The sequence below is a fragment of the Pyrus communis genome, chromosome 3, assembly GCF_041283825.1.
Source record: "Pyrus communis isolate YQ-2024b chromosome 3, ASM4128382v1, whole genome shotgun sequence".
Taxonomy (NCBI): Eukaryota; Viridiplantae; Streptophyta; class Magnoliopsida; order Rosales; family Rosaceae; genus Pyrus; species Pyrus communis.
Genome location: NC_142567.1, coordinates 3,326,846 through 3,349,441, shown reverse-complemented (window position 1 = coordinate 3,349,441; position 22,596 = coordinate 3,326,846). Strand labels below are relative to the sequence as shown.

The 22,596-nt window shown below is 36.8% G+C and overlaps 1 protein-coding gene across 7 annotated transcripts; it reads right to left on the bottom strand.

The window, feature by feature from the left end:
• Positions 1-14,769: 14,769 nt before the first annotated feature.
• Positions 14,770-18,867, bottom strand: LOC137715121 (E3 ubiquitin-protein ligase CCNB1IP1 homolog). 7 transcript variants are annotated; one of them, XM_088690643.1, is made up of 10 exons: positions 18,372-18,867; positions 18,133-18,274; positions 17,055-17,162; positions 16,872-16,944; positions 16,401-16,446; positions 16,256-16,286; positions 15,841-16,096; positions 15,581-15,747; positions 15,060-15,297; positions 14,770-14,986 (listed from the first exon to the last, which is right to left on the bottom strand). In XM_088690643.1, the coding sequence occupies exons 3-10, from the start codon at positions 17,122-17,124 to the stop codon at positions 14,980-14,982; spliced, it is 888 nt and encodes a 295-aa protein (XP_088546769.1). In that variant the 5' UTR covers positions 17,125-17,162; positions 18,133-18,274; positions 18,372-18,867; the 3' UTR covers positions 14,770-14,979. The 7 variants fall into 7 exon arrangements, with proteins under 7 accessions (XP_088546769.1, XP_088546768.1, XP_088546770.1 ...); XM_088690642.1 differs by having other exon boundaries at positions 15,060-15,327; positions 18,372-18,659; XM_088690644.1 differs by having other exon boundaries at positions 18,133-18,271; positions 18,372-18,659.
• Between the last annotated feature and the right edge of the window lie 3,729 nt (positions 18,868-22,596).

Sequence of the window (22,596 nt, the reverse complement as noted above, 5' to 3'; positions counted from 1 at the left end):
CATGCTGAACAATTTCATTGAACTTCCCTTGTTTCACTTGTGAACTTCTTAAGTGTTTGAAACTTCCCCGAATATTTTGTATCACCTCTCTCATTGCTTCCAAAACATCCTGCACAACTGAATTTAGAAGATGTGCAGCAGAGCGAATATCAAATAACCAACCATGGACCAAGAGAGGCCTGTTTTGGGAGATCTGGTCTTTGATTCTTAGAACAATGTCATCATCGGTGGAACAATCATCAAATGTCAAGGCAAACAACTTACTGTCAATGTCCCAGTCCATCAGATATTTGATAACTACTTCTGAAAGCAAGTCCTCCGTACGAGTAGAATCAAGTGTGGGTTAGAGCAATATTAGAAAATATAAAAATAACACAAGAATTCTATTAATAATAATCATAAAGAAATTCACAACATTAATTTATGTATGAGATTAATATAAACAATTAGAGAGAAAGTTAGAAAAACTGACAAACTTGAAGATTAAGGTTTGCATAAATGTAATGTCCTAAAGATAGAATTTCGCCCCTACTCTTATGCTTGTAGTTCGGTAGGCGTCTGTCTTCCAGGATTCAACAATCTATAATTTGAAGTCAAAGCACTTCAATCATCGGACTCTGACGAACTTCATATATTACATACTCTCAAAACATGACTCAGATTTTTACTAAGACATTGGAGAAAACTCTTCTCTTAATTCTATTAGATAGGTGGGATGCTTGAGTTTATATAGAACTCAAGCCACCCTTTTTGAAACAGTATGACTATTTTCTAAAGTTTCAACGAACAGATGCAACTAATGAATTTGAATTTAATCATGACACATGACTTTTATTTTTCATTCATACAAAAATTAAATATTATAATATTAATTATAATATATAATTTCTAACAGTGTGACAAAATTCAGAATTTTCTTTTGTAGTTTCCAGTCCTCATCAATATAATGTGCCGTCAATTTGAGCTGACCCAAGTTTGGGTCCGTTTGGTTTTAGTCTAGGTGTGGGTTTGAATCATTTGGTAACATGGATATTTAGAGGGCAATTTACATGGTACAAACAAACTGTAACTAACGTTTTAATGCCAAAGTCGATAACTTTCGTTTGAACACTTTGTGGGTCTGCCTTATTTTTGTTTTGCAGTTCATCTTTGTAAATAAGAATTGGGAAAATAAGAAAATATTACTTCTTTCAACTGAAAAAATAAAATTCAATGAGTGCGAAAAATCAGAAGTAAGAAGAGAGCAAGGATTTGGACATTTTACCAATTTTGTAAGATTTTTCAATTATTTACTAAATAAAGATTTTTCAAGTTTGATGCATGGATTAATCAAATCACATCCGTCCATGGATGTTACATGGTTTTGTAAAGATGTCGTAAATATCGACGGTTTTCACGTCTTCTATTCTATACAAAATGGGGATGCCATTGAGATATCTTCAAAGGCCCCAACCTGGAAGGTTTTCTTGTCTCACCATTTACAGACAACAGTAAGGAAATGTGAGGAAAAATATTTACATAAAAAAAAAAGTACTTTATAATTGCTAGTTGTGTTCATATCCGTTGAACGCGTGATTTCTTGTGTCAATAAATTTACTGTTTTACCTTTATTTGTAAATCTGAAAGTGTTTCTTAAGTTTCACCAAACGCTAAACCCGTTTCATTACCGGCGGCTGTGAATTTTGGAAGGTTGTGATTCACTATTCTCGTTGAATAAATTCTCCTTACACTATACTACTAGAAGTAACTACATCTTTACAATCAATTCCTACTAACTAGCTACTAATTGACAGCGTATAATACAAGATAGGAATGTAACCAATTACAATATATTTGTCCTTGATATCGTTGATTAATTATTAATATTGGGGTAAGTACATTCATCCTTCAATTCCTTTTTGCAAAATACTTCAATTGGTGCACACAAGAAATAGGCCAATTTAGCAGCTTTTTGCTCAATCTCTCGTGGAGTAAAATTATCATCAGTACGAGTCAAGAGAATGGCTCATTGTCCTTTTATTTCCATATAAAGGACAGGATGAGCACAATTACCCTATTTAATTTCTATTCTTATGGACTGAATGTCTTTCATAAGGAATCAAACACAACGAAAAAAACACACTATGCCCTCTTTTATATTGAATTGGTCATAACCACTACCTACATTACACAAAATTGTGCACCATAAATAGGGGCTAATAAAAGGACCTACCATCCCATAGAAAGACATCACAATACCTTGTGGAAAAAGAAAAAAAAAAATTATTTGCTAAGAAGGAAGTAAAGGTATAAAACTCCTTGTGATGATCCTTGACTTTCTCAAAACTTCCCCTCAAGTTGGTGAGTGAATGTTGCGAACTCCCAACTTGCCTAACAAAGTATGAAATCTTTCCTTCCCAAGAGCTTTAGTGAACAAATAAGCAAGTTGTGATATGGGTGGAACAAATCCTATCACAATTTTTCCTTCCATAATCTTATCTCAAACAAAATGACAATCAATCTCAATACGCCTTGTTTGTTCGTGAAACATCGGGTTTGCCGCAATATGGTGGGCGGCTTGATTGTAGGTAGTTGGCCCTTGGTCCTGAATTTGAAGATCTCGAAAAAGGTTTTGGAGCCATGCAAGCTCGCAACATGCTGCTGCCATGAACCTATATTCGACTTCAATAGAAGATAAGGATACGTTTTTTTGTCGTTTGCTTTTCCATGAAATAAGGCTATTTCCAAGGAAAACGCAATAACCAGTAGTTGAACACCTAGTGGTTGGACATCCTACTCAATCGGAATCACAATATGCCTTTAACTTTAATGAATTTGAGATGAGAACATCATACCTTGCTCCGGTGTGCCTTTCAAATACTTCAAAATGTGAAGGGCAACTTCATAATGAGACTTTTGAGGTGACTGCATGACTCTGCTTAATAAATGAACTGAATATGTAATATCTGATCGGGTTATAGTGAGATATATCAACCAACCAACCAATCTTCTCATCATCAGGAAGCAATTTTAGATTTTGTTCCATAGAAAAACTTGCACACAATGATCCTATGGATATCCAACAGATACTTTCTTTGTGAAATGAAAATACCTTGTTTCAAGCGTGCCATCTCGATCCCTAGAAAATATTTCAAATTACCAAGATCTTTGATACAAAACTTGGTACTAAAAAATGATTTGAGATCATTAATTGTTGTCAAGTCATTCCCTGTTATCTGTATATCATCAACATAAATGAGAAGCACAATAAATGACTTTCCTCTTCTTGTAGTAAAAAGTGAGTGGTCTGCTTTGGATTGAACATAACAAGTGGACTGAATAGCTTTTGAGAACTTGAAAAACCATTGTTGAGAAGCTTTCTTCAACCCATCAAGCAACTTATTAAGGCGATACACCAAATTCTTCCCATGTTGCCGAAGACCGGGTGGTGGAAGCATGTAAATTTCTTCCATGAGATCACCATGAAGGAATGCATTATGGACATTGAGTTGATGTAGGGACCATGAGTGAGCAGCATCGAGAGCAAGTAAGCAGTGGAAAGTGACAAGTTTGGCCAATGAAGAAAATGTGTCATGATAATCAATACCTTCTAATTGGGTGTAACCCTTAGCAACCAAACGAGCGTTATAACTCTCGATACTCCCATCAGATTTTATTTTGATCTTATAAACCCATCAACATCCAATTGGTACTTTCCCGGGGAAAGAGGAGAAAGTGTCCACTTAGGATTTTTTTCGACTTCTGCATAACTGTTAGGTTCCAAATCAGAAGACAGTTGTGCAATAAAGGATTGATATGTAGGGGAGAGTCCTTGGTAGGACAAGTAATTAGAAAGAGGATACCTTGTACTAGGACCAGAAATCGAGGAATCAGCTAGGAGCAACGTAATGGTCAGGCAAACATTACCGTGGAGCTCTGCAGACGGGACTTGAATGCGACTAGAATGTCGCAAAGGTGTTGGAGCACAGGTCCAGAGATACAGCAGGCCCATCAGGAAGGGTTGAGACGTGGTCAAGCCTATCAGTGGCAGAGGTGGGTTGCTGCTGGGCTAATGCAGGGACAATGGGGTTGGGTAAATTTTGGACTGTTTCTAGGCCCGGGTCGGCTATGTGGGTTTCTGTTGGTGGGTTAGTTTGAATGGGTGGTGGTAGAGAAGTTATTGGGTCTGGTGTTGGGCCCATATTTGGGTTATTTTTGTGGAATGGGATAATATTTTCATGAAATGTGACATCTCGACTTGTAAAAATTACTTTGGAATTAAGATCATATAATTTGTAAGCTTTTTGCCCAAAATGATACCTTATGAAAACACATTGCTTAGCCCGAACATCAAACTTATGTTGTGGGTGAACATTAGTTGTATATGCTAAACACCCAAAAGTGCGTAAATGTGTATATGAAGGAGGGTGGCCATACAATTTCTCATAAGGCGTGAGGCCCAATAAGAGAGGGGAAGGGATGTGGTTAATCAAGTAAATAGATGTAAGAATGCATTCATCCCAAAATTGCAAAGGGATATGTGACTGAAAATGAAAAGCCCATGCAGTTTGAAGAATATGTCTATGCTTACGCTCCACAACCTCATTTTGTTGAGGGGTGGAAACACAAAAGCGTTGAAAAAATATACCATGGTACTAAAGAAAGTATGCATAGAAACAAATTCACCTCCATTATTAGTTCTAATGGTTTAACTTTGTGGTGGAATTGTGTTTCAAAATAGTTCAGAATAGGCAATGAAATATTTAAGCAATGTTTGTGTGTTTGATTTATGAAGCACGAAGTAGACCCAAGTGCAACGCGTAAAATCATCAACAAGAGTAAGGAAATAACGAGCACCTGAATGAGATGCTACTCTATGTGGTCCTCAAATATCACAATGTATAAGTTCAAAAGCAAGATTAGTATTAATATGACTTAATCTGAAAGCCAATCGAGTTTGTTTTGCCAACAAGGTTTATTTGTAGAATGGAAAATTTTAGGAAATTTTTTAGCTAAACATTTGTAGTCTCAAGGGTGAAGGATGACCAAGTCGACGGTGCCACGTGACAGAAAATACCTTGGGAGATGAGGTAGTTGTAGGTGATATTCGTCCTTTGAAGTCCACTAAATAATAAATCTCATTACGTTGTCGACCCCAACCAATCATCGTCCTTGTCTCCAGGTCCTGTAAAATATAAAATCAGGATAAAAAGTTACTGAGCATCCCAATGATCAAGTTATCCGACTAACAAAAATTAAATTGATAAAAAATGAGCCATTCCAAGAACATTATAAAGTGATACCTTGAAACCAAAACTGTAGGTACTAATAGAATCTATGGGAACCCGAGTCCCATTAGGTAAGGCCATTGGTGGTAAAGGCAGATTTGTGGTTGCATTAGTCAACGGGAGACTAGATATATGATCAGTGAACCACCATCTATAACCCATTGGAAAAAAGAAGGCCAACCTGCTATATTTGCCTTAGATTCTGTAATGATCCGAAATTTCTAATTCGGAAGCTGATAGGAGCATATTCATGCGACTTACTTAGCTTGTTTTCGTGCATTTATATTGTTAATTCATAGTTGTTTTAGTAGTTTAAGCCATTTTCGTGTGTTTTTAGGTTCATATGGCTAAGGAAGCAAAAAGATGCATTTTGGAGCAAAATTGGGCTTGGAATGGATAGCATATGCTTGGAGCAAAAGGAATGGACGAAATTGAAGACCTAAAGACCTTTTTGTTTGAGCAATATCAAGGAATCCTACCTATTCTAGGTCACAAAACAATGTCCCTTCCAACATTGTTACCCTTGCCGTGTGTCCCTTGGTGTTTCCCTTCCTTGCCATGCAAGGAAGGGCCTTGTCTCCTTATCATAACCACACATTCATTCATCTCCTTATCATAACCATAACCATACATTTATCACTTATCACAACAAACACTTTGCCATGCATCCCCTCACTCTTTAATCATTATTCCACATGCAACTCTTCATCATTGCACCATAAATCATCAACACATGCACCCTTTAATTCATTTTCAGCAGAAAATCCACTTCCTTTGCCGTGCATATCAATGCATTTCATTCATTCCACATGCATTTCAACTCACATGCACTCATCATTCAACCTAGTGTCAATCCCATTCTTTCCCTACAAACAATTCATTCACATGCAACCATTAAACATTCAATCATTTCACTTCACTTTTGTGTCGTGCCTAATTCCATCCATTCCATCTATATTTCAGCCATTCACCAAAACAATTCCCTTGCCGTGCACATGCATTTCCTTCATCATTTCACAACCTAATTCACATGCTTTCACAACCTAATCCACATGCAATTGCATCACCCATTCACCACTAGAAATCACTCATTGCCGTGCACATTCACTCACCACAAACATTCCACATGCATTCATCAACATATCTAGTTGTCACTCACATGCATTTCCTTCATCATTTCCAACCCACATGTCCCTTTAATCATTCAAACATACACCCATTCACCACCAGAAATCATCCTTGCCGTGAGTTCCCATCAGATTTCCATCATATTCACATGCATTCCATCCTTTAAAACATTGCACATGCATTCAATCATTCCCAAACAAAGCCAATGTCGTGCACAACCCTTACAATTCCAGCATCTTCACATGCATTTCCAGCTCATCCACACTCAAATGCCGTGGCTACCCATCCCATTTCCAGCATTCCTTTCACATGCATCTTGGCAGCCTTCACATGCACAAACATGCAATTCCAGCACCAACAACACCCATTGCCGTGTACCCCTTATACAATTCCAGCTTTCACATGCTTTCCTAGCTGTTTTTCATCATTAACCAGCCATATACACCTCCACTCCTCCTATAAAAACCCTTGCATTCTATTCACAACACAACACACAACACCAACACCAACCCTTGCCGTGCATCTCCTTCCATTTCTGTGCAGTTTTTATCCTCCATTGCAGCCACTATCCAACCACTTCCCATCCCTCCAAAACACTTCACACCATCACACAACCTATCCTTAAACCTTGTGCTACAACAACGAGGAAGAGAAGAGTGCCTAAACGTTCATACAATTCAATTTTGAGTTGTTGGAATGTTTAGGTGTTTCTTTGATTTCAATGTTTAATTTCAATTCTCTTTGTTTTGTACGTATGAGGAATGGAAGAGAAGAGTGCCTAAACGTTTATACAATTCAAGTTTGAGTTGTTGGAATGTTTAGGTGTTTCTTTGATTTCAAAGTTATGACGAACTAAACCCCCTTTAGCTAGGGGGTGATTCGAAACTATGTTTATATTTGCAATATGAATTGATTAACTTTCGTTGGAATTTCATAAGTTGTGGATTCAATTTGTTTAACCGTTTGATTGATAACTTATTTATGTATGTTTATTAAGAATGCGCGCTTAATTTTCATGCATGAATATGACGCTAGAATATAAGTGAGTTTCACCTAATCGTTACGAACTTATATTCACAAGTAGTGGAGGTTGCTTATAAACAATCGCGTTAAATGAATTCTTGGCACGAGTTTCATGCTCATCATAGTAACGAATGCCTCGTCAACATTTATAGTTTTCATAATGCTTAATGATCTTTGATTGTATCTTTATTGTGCTGTTCACGTAAATGACTTTTGGAGAATGTTGTGAATTGCGTTGCGCAAACCCATCCAATTCATTAACTTAAGGAAAACTTGACGGTTAATTTAAGCGGACCTAATTAACCCGGAGTGTTGAGTTTCATAATTTATCGAAAGACCAACTGAGAATCAATCTTGTATGCAAGTGTAACATGTGTGGAGAAGAACCCCTTGGCTATTCCATCATCCATATTTTCATCACATTCATATTTACGTTTTGCCTTTAATTACAATTTGTGCATTTTAGTTAATTTCGTCAAATCAAACTTCCCCCCCCCCCCATATTTTGTTAAGTCTTAGTCATTTGATTTGTTTTAGTATTTTACGTTTGTTTAGTTTTGCATTCTTTGAATTTAGTTTAATGTTTTAAACTTTATTTGACGTTGTTTAGTTTTGCATTCTTTGAGTCTAGTATAGTGTTTTATATTGTGTTTTTACGTTTTTGAGTCAAATCCAAGTGATTAACAATCCCTCCTAATCCCCAGTCCAGAACGATCCCTACTTATACTTATACTACAATTGTCAAAAAGAGGGTTTAATTTGTGCGCGTATAATTCTCGCACCAGAAGCCAAATACACAAGTAGGCCACAATAAAATAATGGTTAATTATAATTCTAACTAACCACACTAAAAAAAATAATCATTTTGTTTAATTTATGGCTGCATCTAACATCCTGGTTAGACTGCCTACGTACCCTAAATGAAGGGATCAAGCCATTCGTAGTTCACTATTTTGCTTCTAGAACAATATACTAAATTTCATCATGATCCAACGGTCAGATCTCCGCCAATCAATAATTCAATTGGCGGTCAACGTTTTATTTTACGAACTTACAAACCTAATTCGGGAAGATCCATATGTCGGATTCCCGGTCTGTAAGTTCCCAAGGTCCTCAAATATTACGTATTATAATGTCTCAAATTTTGGTGACGATCCAATGGTCGGATCGTTGATTCCTAAATTAATCAAAGCATTGTATCGTAGCGAAGCTTAGGTTCAACCAATCCACCTATGCCATACGATTATCAAATTTAGACTCAAATCATCTAAGGTGGCTTAAAAGGATATCTACAACCCTCTAGCCACGTGCTGCTGCACGCACTGCCGTGGGTGGTGGCCGCCCGGCCTCGTCGGAAAATTTTAGCTATTTCTAAAAATTCTCAAAATTTACAGGAATGAAGATCTCAAAGAGTAGAGCAAACTTATACCTATGGCCAAGTTCAATTTGGCCGGGAAAAGCTCCAATTTCCCTCGAACCTGCCCGAAACCCTAAGAATTGTTGGCTTCGATCTGTCACCTCCGGTGCTCCACCGGCCCTATAGTTGTTTGGGCCTTGTTCCAAGCCTCAAGAGGATGCTATAGGTGGTGGTAATCGAAGAAATTTGTTTCAAATTTGGGGGATTGACCTCTATGAACCCGCACACCACTAGTGTGGTTTTCCCAATTTCAAGGTTAATTTGTATCGAATTTGGGGTAGAATAGGTAGAGGGAATGATGGGAAATGATTTCCAAGTGGTGAGGGGCTTCAACTCGTCGAAAATTGGCCGAGAGACTACCGGATTTCCATGGTGCTGCTGATTGGGTCGCACGGGTCAAGAGACTCGTTTTTTCCCTTCCCCATCTTCTTTCATTTCCCTCCCTTCCTTGGTTTTTGATTGGTCCCTCCAATCCCTCTCCACTCTCCTTTCTCTCCTTGCCGCTTCATCTCAGCCACCTATGTGGCATTCCCATTTCTCCAGAAAATCTGGAGCCATTCAATTTAATGCAAAATCACTATTTCGCCCTCAACCTCTATCGTTAATAACGTATTCGTTATAACTCCGTTTCACGAACGGTTTTCTCCTACGCGTTTGTAGGATCGAACTCTATCCAAATATGTCAAGAAACTTGACATAATAAATGAGGATAAAATATGTCCCAGTAAAATTACATTTAGCCACCTAGTGGCATTTTCGTCACTTCAATTAATCAATAAAAAAATTCCACATAATCACATATTTTAAATTATTCAGGGTATTACAGAGTCAAGGCCTAATTTTTGGCTCAACATTGACAAAAGTTGCTGGAATTGTTCTGTTGTGAGGGGAGAATGCCACATTGTTGATCGCTGGTTTTCCGTTCAGTTTGTTATCACGCCCACCAAAACTGCTTGAACCACTGGATTTGCCGTGAAGACGGTGACCCGACAGATTCCCATGAAGCCTCCAACATGTTTCAATAACGTGATGATCCTCATCACAGCAGGAACAGTGCAACGGTTTCCTCTCGAAGGATCTCCCTTTCCCGCATTTGCTGTTGTGTCCATGCCTTGTTTGCACAACCATGGCCATGCCTCTTTGTTTCTCTTCTTGCGTCAACATGGAATAAATGAATCAAATCGAAAGCAATGGCTGAATAAGCAAAATCTGCCCACGAATTGCAGAATACAAATCGTCTAAGCCCATTAAAATCTACAACGCTTTGGTTCCCACCACTTGTTCATTGTTGGATTGAACAGCCCTGCAAGAATATGGCGTAAAAGTTTGGTAGGAATCCATCTCATCCCACAAACCTTTAAGCTTGGTGAAATACATGTTTATAGGTTGTTGATTCTGTGCAAGACTTGCCAGATCATGCTGGATTTTAAAGAGACTAGACATGTTTTGTTGAGAAAAACGTTCTCAAAGATCATCCCAAACGATTTTGGCTATCTTCATGTACACCACACTGGTGGCCAGGTTGCCTGAAAGCGTATTGAGAATCCACATGAGGATCATGTTGTTGCAACGTTGCCAAATAACAGATTCTGTGGGATGATTTTTTGACACTTCCATCAACAAACCCTAATTTGTTCTTCGCACGGAGTGCAATTGACATGGAACAACACCAAGTGCCATAATTTTCACCTGTGAGTTTGGTTGAAACAAGCATCATTCCATGTGTGGAATGGAATAACAAATGCTAACAAGCAATAAGCAAATTCCATGTATCAAAAAGTAATTAGAATGGACAATTAGCTCAAGTCGTTTATAAAGAGGCAGAATACTGCTTGGAGCAGCAATTTAGATTAGAATAATTAGATTACTCGAATAACAAGTGTAGCTTGTGGTTTGTTCCAAAATTACAGTTTTTGTTAATGCAAAGCTCGAGCCGAACCATCCGACTTAGTTTTGTTTGGCTTGTTTGAACGTTTATTTTGTTTTTCATCTACATTCAAGATTTTCTTTATCAGTCATGTTAGAGGTTAAAAAGAAAGACCTAAGACAACAAGAAGGAAGAAGAATAGTTGAGGAATGAGGATGAGACAAAAAACTAATTTTTAAAAAAATTTCGTTTATCTTAATTATATATTAATAAAATTTTAGTGGTTAATCAAAATTGTATGAAATTACTAATACAACCCTCTAATTAAAATTGAATTGAAATAAAAACTATAAGCAATTTAATAATTACATGAACACTAATTTTACTGTTTTTAACATGAACCTCATAGTCATGTAATGATAACAACCCTCGTTGGAAATTCAATCCTGGCCACATTCCTCTCTTCTCTCTCATTCTATCTCTCTATTTTCTTTTTCCATTGTCGACGTCACAGGTCGGGGTCGGGCTTGGGTGAGATGGGTCTCAGAGGACGGGGCGTGCGGGAACAAGATCATGAGTGGTTCGAAGGAGGGGGTGGTGGATCGAATTGCTGAGGTTAGGTCGCATGGGGTGGGCTAGGTAGGTGGTGGAGGGGTGTGCGTGTGCGATGAGTGTTGGATGAGGCCACCCTTAGATGTGCTTCACTAGGCATCGTTTGACGGAGGTGATGGGGGTGGAAGGATGGGGCTTTTTTTTTTTTTTTTTTAAGCTTATTAGAATTTTTTTAATTAAAGAATAAATAGATACTCATAATCCAGTGAATTGAGTGACAAAAATAAAAAATTGGCACACACACATCAAGCTTAAAAAAATATGAGAATGGCAGTAGATTTGATAGAAATAGGCAAGAAGGCTTCCCACCGTGAGGCCACAAAGGGCTTTCACACTCGCGTTGCGTGTACCAGTTAGCTAGTATCTAAATTACATATTAATGAAGTTTTTTTTGTCAATTAAAAGAGGATGAAAATATAATTTTATTTTCTATCACAACAAAAAATTTAAAAACATAATTTTACAAAACAAATCTTACTTTTTTTTGTTTAAGTCTTACCTACAAGTGATTTTATCATCTTTCATTTTTTCTAAAATAAAAATTTAAACCCTCTCTCACGACTTCCACGTTCTCTCTTACTCTCTTCCTCTCTCCTTTAATTTTAAAAACAAAAGTAAAAAATTTACTACTAATATAAGGAAGGAAAACATTCATGATAATACCATAAACACCCCTCCATTCTTACAACTTTCAAAAATAACAATTTAATTAAATAAAGAAAAATTAGCAGTGTTCTAAAAATCGGCCTAAGCGCTGGACGGTGACCGATCGCTCTGATTAACTGTTAATTGGTTACAAAATCAGAAAATGTATTAGGCGGACGCCTAGGTGGGATTAGACGGGTTTAGACGAAGCTACACAGGTCTAGTCGGGGCTAGGCGGAAACTAGGTCGGCCTAGGTGGGCGTATGAGAAGACGTCGAGATTTGAAAATGTTTCTGCAAAAATGATGTTGCAGGTCGAGAGGAAAAAGGTGAAGGGGTGGGGACCATCATATTAGCTTTCAATTTAAACGGACGGGTGCGGTTACTTCTTTATGGTCCCACCATCTTCTCTCATTTGAATTTTGATTGCACGGTCCTGGTCCAATTACTCTCTTTACCAATTTTTTATTCTTTTATTTCTAGTCCAATTACTCTCTTTACCAATTTTTTATTCTTTTATTTCTTTTAAGATCATTTACATAAAGTGGTAAACGTCTATTGTTTTATTATTCTTTTTTTCTTTTAAGACAATTTACATTAGAATGTATTTAAATCCTAACATCACATATATTATTTTAAAAGAAAAGACATAAAATTTATATATTATATAGTAAATTTAATTAATTTATATTAAATTTACATAAATCCGTCTAGGCGCTACGCCCAGCTCGCCGTCCGACTAGCGCTTAATGTCTTTTAGAACATTGATTTTATCATTCTTTTATTATCTTATCTATGGATTTTATACAAGTATAATTTTTTATAAGTGTCAATATGCACTTATTTACAAGATATACAAGAAATTTATCTAAATCCACCTAGGCGCCCACCTATACCCCACCTAGCCGCTTAGGCGCTAAGCACCAGCCTGACGCCCAACTAGCGCCTAACGTTTTTTAGAACCTTGCAAATTAGTAAAATAATGAAAAGAAAACAACTCAACGCAGAGGGAGATACAAACCATTTTTATTTACCTTTTTTTTTATTTATCATAAACTGTAAATTTAAAGTTTTTCATATAAAATTAATACATTAAAAATTGAACTGAAAAAGACCAAATAGTTACATAGTTTTCCAGGTAAAAGATGGCAACAAAAAGAAATTAAAAACGGAACAATTACATACTAAATAGACCCTAAAAATTGCCCACTAGACGCTATGGTCATCTTCAATGGAGAGGACCAAAGGTCTAAAAACCAAAAAATGACTTAATATGTCAAAAAAACTTATCTACAATTGATGGTGAAGTCCATTAGACCATTATTTGGCCAAAGAGTCATCATGCTGACCAAATGTAGCCTCCTATTAGTTATTTTTTAGAACTCAGTTCTTTAGTTGCACTAATTGATTCAATTTCAACGACTATATTTGAAAAAAATTCAATGATAGTTTAACTAAATTACCAATAAATTTAAAATATAAATTTAAAATAAATAAATTATTGAGAGGAATCATGCTTAGCTATTTGATTGAAGATGCTACATGAGTATGACCTAACATTATTTATTAAAAAGTAATTTTGTAAAACTATCATTCTAAACGAGATTATATTTAGCATTTTCAGTCGGAAATGAAATAACGTTCGCTCGACCAAAAACATACCGGAAAAAAAAGCTCTAACAAATTGTTCGGTGAGGCCTGTTACAGTTCAGCCACATACAAGTCTAAACGGAGCTTTGGCCGGACAACCGTCGCACCCTTCACAGATACAGAGAGAGAGAAATGGCGAGGAGGAGACTGTTGCTGCTGTTAAAACCGTTCGACGTTTACCCAGTCGCCCAGTCAGACTGTCTATCTCGCATCACCGACCCTTAGGTACTACTATGCCGCTTCTGATCCTTTCTGATTCACAGATTCAGTATCCGCTAGAACATGATCCTTCTCGTGGACCCTCATATTCGAACTGCTTGCCAATGCTTGTTTTACTGGGTCGCTTGCAATTTTCAGCTTTAGCGTTCAAGCTGTTTGTTAAAATGCCAAAGTTAATAAATTTGGTTCGAAATGCCAAGAAACTTGGAAACAGAATTTGGATTTTATTATTAAGCGATACCAATGAACTCAAGAAGTCAAGAAGTCCGGAACGCTGAGGAGGGATGTCGAGATAGAAATAATTTTTTGTAGATACGAGCTGTGCATATCACCGGAACTTATGGAAACATGTGTTCCGGTTGTAGGGTTTTGATTCTTTGATTTCCCGTAGAAATCTACTAAGAAAAAGGTCTATGATTGCCGATCTCTTGTATGTCTGCACCTACCAATTAATAATAATTCTATGTTCGTTGTAATCACGGAAAAGCAGAAAACGAAATTAAAAAAAACATTGAATCATATGGCATATTCGGAGTACTGCTAGGTAGACTAAATATGTAGACTAATTTTGCAAACTAAATGATGTGTCACCAATAAGAAATGAGCAAGTTTATCAACGTTTAAGTAAAAATTCAATCATCAACTTCCATGTCATTTAATTTACAAAATTTAGTCTACATATGTAATCTCCCTAGCATTACTTGGCACCTTTGTTATGCTTGCATCACACGACACATTTTAGTTGAAATGGTATTTGGAATTTTGGAAATATTCGGAATCCCGACACCCCTGCGTTTACTAGCACGCGAAACTTTCTCCGTTCCAAATAAATAAGCGTGCCACTCGTGACTAGTTATATCTGCTTAAGAGAAGCAGAGAAGGGGTGGGGAGCGTTAGAGGCGAATCAGCTTCCGGGGTGTAACGACCATGCCTATAACCATGTCATTGGAAGCTGCTTCACCCAAAAACGAAAATATTTACAGTAAATGATGTCACAATTGATGCATTTTTCTGTTACAGCATATGATTGGTTTTTAATAAGGTCTGCAAGAATTTTCTCTTTTTCTCAGAGAAAGAAAGGAAAGAAAATTACAGTCGCTGTAAACATAGCCAGCATGACTTTCAGCGAACAGCGAGCACTCAACTTCGAGGCTAGAACCTGAAAAACCAGGTCATGAAAATTCAGGAATGAATAGCTACGTAAACTTGGCAGAATGTTTATTACAACTTACGTGAACATCTGGGGACGGCGGGAGAACTGAGGCCTCTTTATTGGGGAGATTATCATGTTCCTTAGAGTCATTGAGGGGTTGCTCGCTCCGTTTCCAAACATAGTGTGACCACCAGCCCTTCTGTTCCCAGCATCAACTGGAATAGCAGCTTGTTTTGCTGGTGATTCAAGAGTGATGTCAAAAGGTGCCCCGGAGTTTGAACTATTCTGTCTCGCTGGCCATATATCCTCCTTCGGCCCTGGAGTTTCAGGAGTGAGAACCGGCCAATCTGCTACAAATAAGTCAACTGGTTTTGGAAATATTTGAGCCAAAATTTAAAAAAAAAAAAAATGAAGTTGTCATGTTCAGATCAGTCATGTTATAGCATCAAACGTCCAGAATTTAGGAGCATTATTAAAGTTAACATGGATTTTATTTACTGCTCTATAATTTATTTCTGGTATTTCATAGAAACTATCGCTGTGTAGAGTCAATTAGTTGATGCATACAGTATTTCTGCAGCTTAAAAGGAAAAGAGTTACCTTTTCTAACAGCTTCTCTGTTATCCATCATAATGTTAGCTTGGTTTGAGAAAATATCAGGTTCGTTTCTTGAAAAGAAATTGGTCGAAGGTTGGATGGCAGATCGTTTAACTGACTCGTACTCACTCCTCAATTGATCATACATTTCATCTAAATTCCTCTTCTGTCTGGTACATGAATAGACAAAGTCATTATACGAGGGCCCCAATCACGGGACTATATGCTTCAGAAATTAGTATCAGTAGGTATGGAAACAAGACCTGGATTTCTCTGAAAACTTTTCCTGCAGCTCCTGCTTATCCTTGGACAAGCTCTCAATTTCTTGTTCCATCATTTGGCACCTCTTTGCCATTTTCTGGTATGCGGCATGCAGCTGTTCCATTTTCTCACCAAACTTCTCTTGCATTGCTTCAAATTTCTGCCGATACTGAGCTTGTATTCTGTTCATCTTGCACTGCATTTCCAATTCCCTTTGGCCAATGTAGAACATGACACTTTTGTGTGCACTCTTCATTACTAGGAATACTGTCAAGGGAAAGATGTCCTGTCCGTTGTCCCTTTACAAAACATTGAATACAATACGATAAAAACCTAATCAAGTTCCATCATTCCCATAAGAAATGCACCAATGACCCTATCAGATTATTCGATTGCAGAAAAAATAGAAAAGGATACATATCTGTGGAGACACTCCAATCATGGCCATCTGTCAGAATATGTCGCGAGCATTATCAAAAGGATACAGAAGCTACAAACACAAAAGGAAAAGTAATATAAGGTATGAAGGCTAGCTAGGTCTAGTCAGTGATTGCTTGCTTACACTTATCCATTCGTCATTTGGATTGATATCAAAAGCCTTCATATGACTGCGAAGAGGAAAGCATAAATGAGATGGGCAAAATGAAAATAAGGCAACTGCTATATGTACATGGGAAATAGTTTGCCACAGTGTTTCTATTCCAAACGCTATGTTTAATTGGTGGCAGGAATTGTCATATTATAGCTTGAATTTTCGGTTCTGTCAAGAATTGTTCAAACTAGTTGCTGCATGAAAAATGATTCTGCAGCAACCATTGATACCAGAAACAGACTAAATTTCGTTTTCGGCAGTTATTCCATACTGGTACAGTGCATATAGTTACACTCTCATATTACTTATTAAAAGAGAAGGGATGACACCCTCTCATTTATGTTCATGTATGCTCAGTGTACCAGCACACTTAACTGAAAGGCTTGAAGAATACAGATTCCCAGAAAATGCTAACATTCTAAGATCAATAGAGTTTCTTACCTCTTAGAGAGCACTTGATCACAAACTGGACACGCTCCGTCACTGCCAAGGATCTTGCCCGCATCCTCTGTGCCTTTTCACACTGTCAAGGAAATTCATAGTTTAATATATACCAACCCTATTTCCACAAGAAAGTTAAATTTATACAAATGTCGAGGAAAAATTTTCCTCTCAACAGGATACACAAAAGGTGGCCACATGTGGTAGAAACGGCTCGCCCTTCCAGTTCTCGCCAACATGCATTGCATCTCATTTCAACCTTTGAAGACAATCTCTAATGCACTGGCATATCTGGGGCATATAAAACATGGTAATCAACAACGCTTATCTTGACCGGTTTATATGCTTTCTGTCATGGGTTTCAATTCAAATGAAAAACCAGGAAGGATAAAAAATTTCCAATTTAAGGGAGAGACAAGAATGCATTGAAAACATGCTGTGACTTGGAAATACTCACAAAACACCATCCTGCAAGTGATTTGACATGAAAGCAACTTTGTAAAAATAAGATACCGGCCTATTCATAATTGACATAAAGGCCGCATGATGGTTTCAAAATTCAGAGACAGTTTTTACAACTCGCAACTGGGAATTCAAAATCAATTTAGCGTAAGACAATCTTTCCAACAATGCAGCAATAAGTTTTGAAATCTTAACTAGATAACTTTGAAGATCAAACAAGTAAGAGGAAATTTTCTTTTGCAGGACATCTCATACTTTGATTATTATAGTTTAACGACGGACAAAATTGGTTCTAAACTCAGATGACACGACTTATCAGAATTCGAGCAAAGAAAATTTTACCTGTAACTTGTTCCAACTAAGCATGTATTTAACAAATTACATGATCAGTTCTTTCCACAACTATGAATTCCATACTTATTCTCGTGCACTATATACTATCCTATTTAAGTGTCTAGGATAAAAAGAGCTTACGGATATGTTCTGTGCCTCGTCTTGTGCACTTGAAAACACCCTTGGTTTCTATGTTGCTCTAGTTAGGGTATTGTGCTCCTATACTCAAATCACTTAGTGATATCATTTTAATTAATAATCTGTCCAACTGACATATTTTCACATAAATTACATCTTTTTATTCATCGAAACGGCAAAGGAAATAACTTCATGTTCACTGACAATATGATTTCGATTTCCTCATCAATAAATAACCAACGCAAATTCCTTTGATTTTTAACATTTTCTCAGCAACCAAACAGTGAAAAGAGAGTTGTTAAACTTTTACTTCCACAGAGAATCATACCTGAACGTTAACGCAAATTCTGCTCCAAAGCTTTGATTCCGTTGACTTCAGAACAAAACCTTCAGCTATCAAACTACAGACCGTCCGACTGTGATCTTCCGCTCGTCCAACTCGGCCGTCTATCCGATTCGTACGAAATCTTCTTAAAACGCCAAAAAGTAAAACGAAATCGAGAATTACAGATGATAGATATGCGATGCAATCCGAAATACGAGTTGTAATACTTTACAGAGATTTACCGCAAAAGTTGAAAATTTCTTTGTTCTTTTTTGTCTCTACCAATCGGAAAGACGAAGTTACAGCTATTCGAAAAGGACGCGGGAGAGAAGTGAAGAGAAACCCTAGCGGTTTGGGAACGGATTTGGCGGGAAATGTTCTTGCTGCTGGGAAGACTGGTGCGCGTACGGCTTCTGATTCGAATTAGAAATGGCGGGGACAATGTGCTCCGCTGAGCTTTCTTTGTGAAAACGAGACGCTCTCTGAATTTAAATTCCAAAAAAAAAAAAAAAAAAAGAAAAGGAACCGTCGAGATATGAGATTCGGGTCGGGTTAATATGAATGTGCAACGATGGGCTGACTCGAGCCCAAACTCTGAACACTGTCTAAGCCCAGCACCGAACTTTAGTTCGGCAGACCCAACCGAATATATCCCTCACTCCTGCCAAGACGATGGATCATGATCGTGTTGTAGCCTCTACCCGCATCATAGAACTAACTGAGTTGCATGATCACGATTTGATTCCGTTCAATCACTCATTAATTAGTTTACTTCTTCAAATTTCGATAAAAACTAAAGAGTTGTTTGGTATTTCATTTTTAATTTTTAATTTTTAATTTGTATAGTCAAACATAAAAACATTTCACATTTAAGGCGTACCAATATGATATTTAGACACAGCTAAATTTCAAAGGTATTAAATCTGAGCCTCATTTTTTTTACTTTCATTTCAAGTAAGTGAACATTTCCCAACGATAAGTTCAAAATTTCAAATCAACCTTTTTGAATGCACCATGACTTATAAGTCTTAAACAACCCATATACGAGGAGCTCAACAAATGTCCTAAAACCCTTGGAAGAAGGCAACAAGTCACCTTATTATGCGAGAATGACTTATATAAAATATGTGTGTCATCATGTAGGGTTCATGTTCATTAATGAAAAGCATATTTAAGTTTCTTTTCATATAATATTGCATTATTATACAAAATAACACATAACAATATACATATTTCATGTAAGTTGTCCATCAGACGTCTAAGTAATGGGAAGAAGACCGAACTATGCCTCTACTGTACTCCAGCTTGATAGTATTCACTGCCTGTCCAGGATTTGAACCTTGTGATTTAACGGCGTGACGATTTGATTCCGCATACCCAACCAAATATATCCCTCACCGTTTAGAATTAAATTCCTGCCAAGACGATGGATCATGATCGTGTTGTAGCCTCTACCCGCATCATAGAACTAACTGAGTTGCATGATCACGATTTGATTCCGTTCCATCACTCATTAATTAGTTTACTTCTTCAAATTTCAATAAAAACTAAAGAGTTGTTTGGTATTTTGTTTTTAATTTTTAATTTGTATAGTTAAACGTAAGAATATTTCACACTTAAGATGTAGCAATATGATAATTAGGCACAACTAAATTTCAAAGGTATTAAATCTGAGCCTCATTTTTTTGGGGTTTTTGAACATTAGTCCTTCCAAAAGATTAAAATTAAAAAAAAAAAAACCGGTACTAGATTACATATTCAATTTAATCCCTTGAAGTGTACTTTTATCAAAGTTTATATTCAATTTTTGTTATTTAATGTGCATTTTTGTTTAATCTCTCCATATTAAATTTTAATTTTATTAATATGCACATATTTAGTTCTTTAATTATAAATGAACATAAATGAGAAAATATTAAAAGAAATTTGTGTTACAAAATATATAAATACATGATTGTACTATGCCGAAATATATATAATTGACTTTTTTGTACCTACATGATTGTACCGAAATATATTATAATGAACCTAAATATATATACTGAAATCTATTATATTGAATTAATGTACCTAAATATCAATACCGAAATGTATGTACTGAAATATAGTACCGAAATGTACGTACCGAAATATATGTACTGAAATGTATGTACCGATTAATGTAACAAAATGTCAATACCGAAATGTATGTACCGAAATGTACGTACCGAAATATATGTACTGAAATGTATGTACCGATTAATGTAACAAAATGTCAATACCGAAATGTATGTACCAAAACGTATGTATCGAAATATAGTATATTGATTTAATGTACCTAAAAGTCAATACTCAAATGAGAGGTATTAGGTTCGAATATCGTGAATAGTGAATTCGATACCAAATTAAGTTGTCTATTGTGTGGCTTAGCCGAACCCCCTTCGTCTTAGTGTAAAATATATCGTTGTATATAAAAAATAAAAAAAATTAAAAAATAAAAAAAAAACTTAAATATGTGTACCAAAATGTATGTACCGAAATGCATATATATGTTTGTATTGATGAATTAATGTCCATATATGTTTGTATCAATGAATATACCGAAATTGTGACATCCTACATCGCCCAGGGGAGTGATCCTTATATGTTTATTCCCATCGCTACCTAGCACGAGGCCTTTTGGGAGCTCACTGGCTTCGGGTTCCGTAGGAACTCCGAAGTTAAGCGAGGAGGGGGCTAGAGCAATCCCATGATGGGTGACCCACTGAGAAGTTGCTCGTGAGTTCCCAAAAATAAAACCGTGAGGGAATGGTAAGCCCAAAGCGGACAATATCGTGCTACGGTGGTGGAGCGGGCCCGGGAAGTGATCGATCCGGGGGCGAGATGTGACAATTTGGTATCAGAGCCTAACCATAGCCGTGGTGTGCCGACGAGGACGTCGGGCCCCTAAGGGGGGTGGATTGTGACATCCCACATCGCCCATGAGAGTAATCCTTATATGTATATTCTCATCCCTACCTAGCACGAGGCCTTTTGGGAGCTCACTGGCTTCAGGTTTCGTTGGAACTCCGAAGTTAAGCGAAAAGGGGGATAGAGCAATCCCATGATGAGTGACCCACCGGGAAGTTGCTCGTGAGTTCCCAAAAACAAAACCGTGAGAGAATGGTAAGTCCAAAGTGGACAATATCGTGGTACAATGGTGGAACGGGCCCGGGAAGTGATCTGCCTTGGGCCGGGATGTGACAGAAATATTCAAATATATTAATGTATCTAAATGAAGAACATACAAAATTGTTATTGGACTATATATTATTAAAAAAAAATTAGTTGCCTAAATGTAGACATTAAAATATTATGATAAATGAAATGAAAATTAAATTTCAGTGTAATTAATACATTAAATAGGAATAAAACGATAAATAAAACATCAAAATATAACTAATAAATGAGATGATTAAAGGTACTAGGGAATAAATTTGGATTCTAATCTTACACAAGGTTATAGTCTAAAACTCATCTTTTTTAAGGATTAAAATGAAGTTTTCTACATTTTTTTTCCTTTCATTTCAAGTAAGTGAACATTTCCCAACTATAAGTTCAAAATTTCAAATCAACCTTTTTGAATGCACCATGACTTATATGTGACATCTCATATCATCCAGGAGAGTGATGCTTATATGTATATTCCCATCCTTACCTAGCACGAGGCCTTTTGGGAGCTCACTGGCTTCAGGTTCAGTAGGAACTCTGAAGTTAAGCGAGAAGAGGTCTTGAGCAATCCCATGATGGGTGACCCACTGGGAAGTTGCTCGTGAGTTCCCAAAAACAAAACCGTGAAAGAATGGTAAGCTCAAAGTGGACAATATCGTGCTACGGTGGTGGAGCGGGCCCGGAAAGTGGTCCCGCCCAGGCCGGGATGTGACATATAAGTCTTAAACAACCCATATACAAGGAGCTCAACAAATGTCCTAAAACCCTTGGAAGAATGTCCTAAAACCCTTGGAAGAAGGCAACAAGTCACCTTATCATGCAAGAATGGCTTATATAAAATATGTGTGTCGTCATGTAGGGTTCATGTTCATTAATGAAAAGCATAGTTAAGTTTCTTTTCATATAATATTGTATTATTAGACAAAATAATACAGAACAATATACATATTTCATGTAAGTTGTCCACCAGACGTCTAAGTAATGGGAAGAAGACTGAATTATGCCTCTATTGTACTTCAGCTTGATAGTTTTTATCGCCTGTCTAGGATTTGAATCATGTGATTTAACGGGCATGACGCCTAGAGAGCTAATTATTTATTTAAATTGCTAGTTCCATTACATTATATGATTGTACAAATAACAGATAAGATTAAATTATTTACAACCACACAAGTTGATACTTGGTGATATTTAAGGCAGCTTTAATAAGCCTTTATAGCCTCAATAATCCTTCAACTAAGGGATACCTACCCTTCATTAGTTCCTACATCACATCTC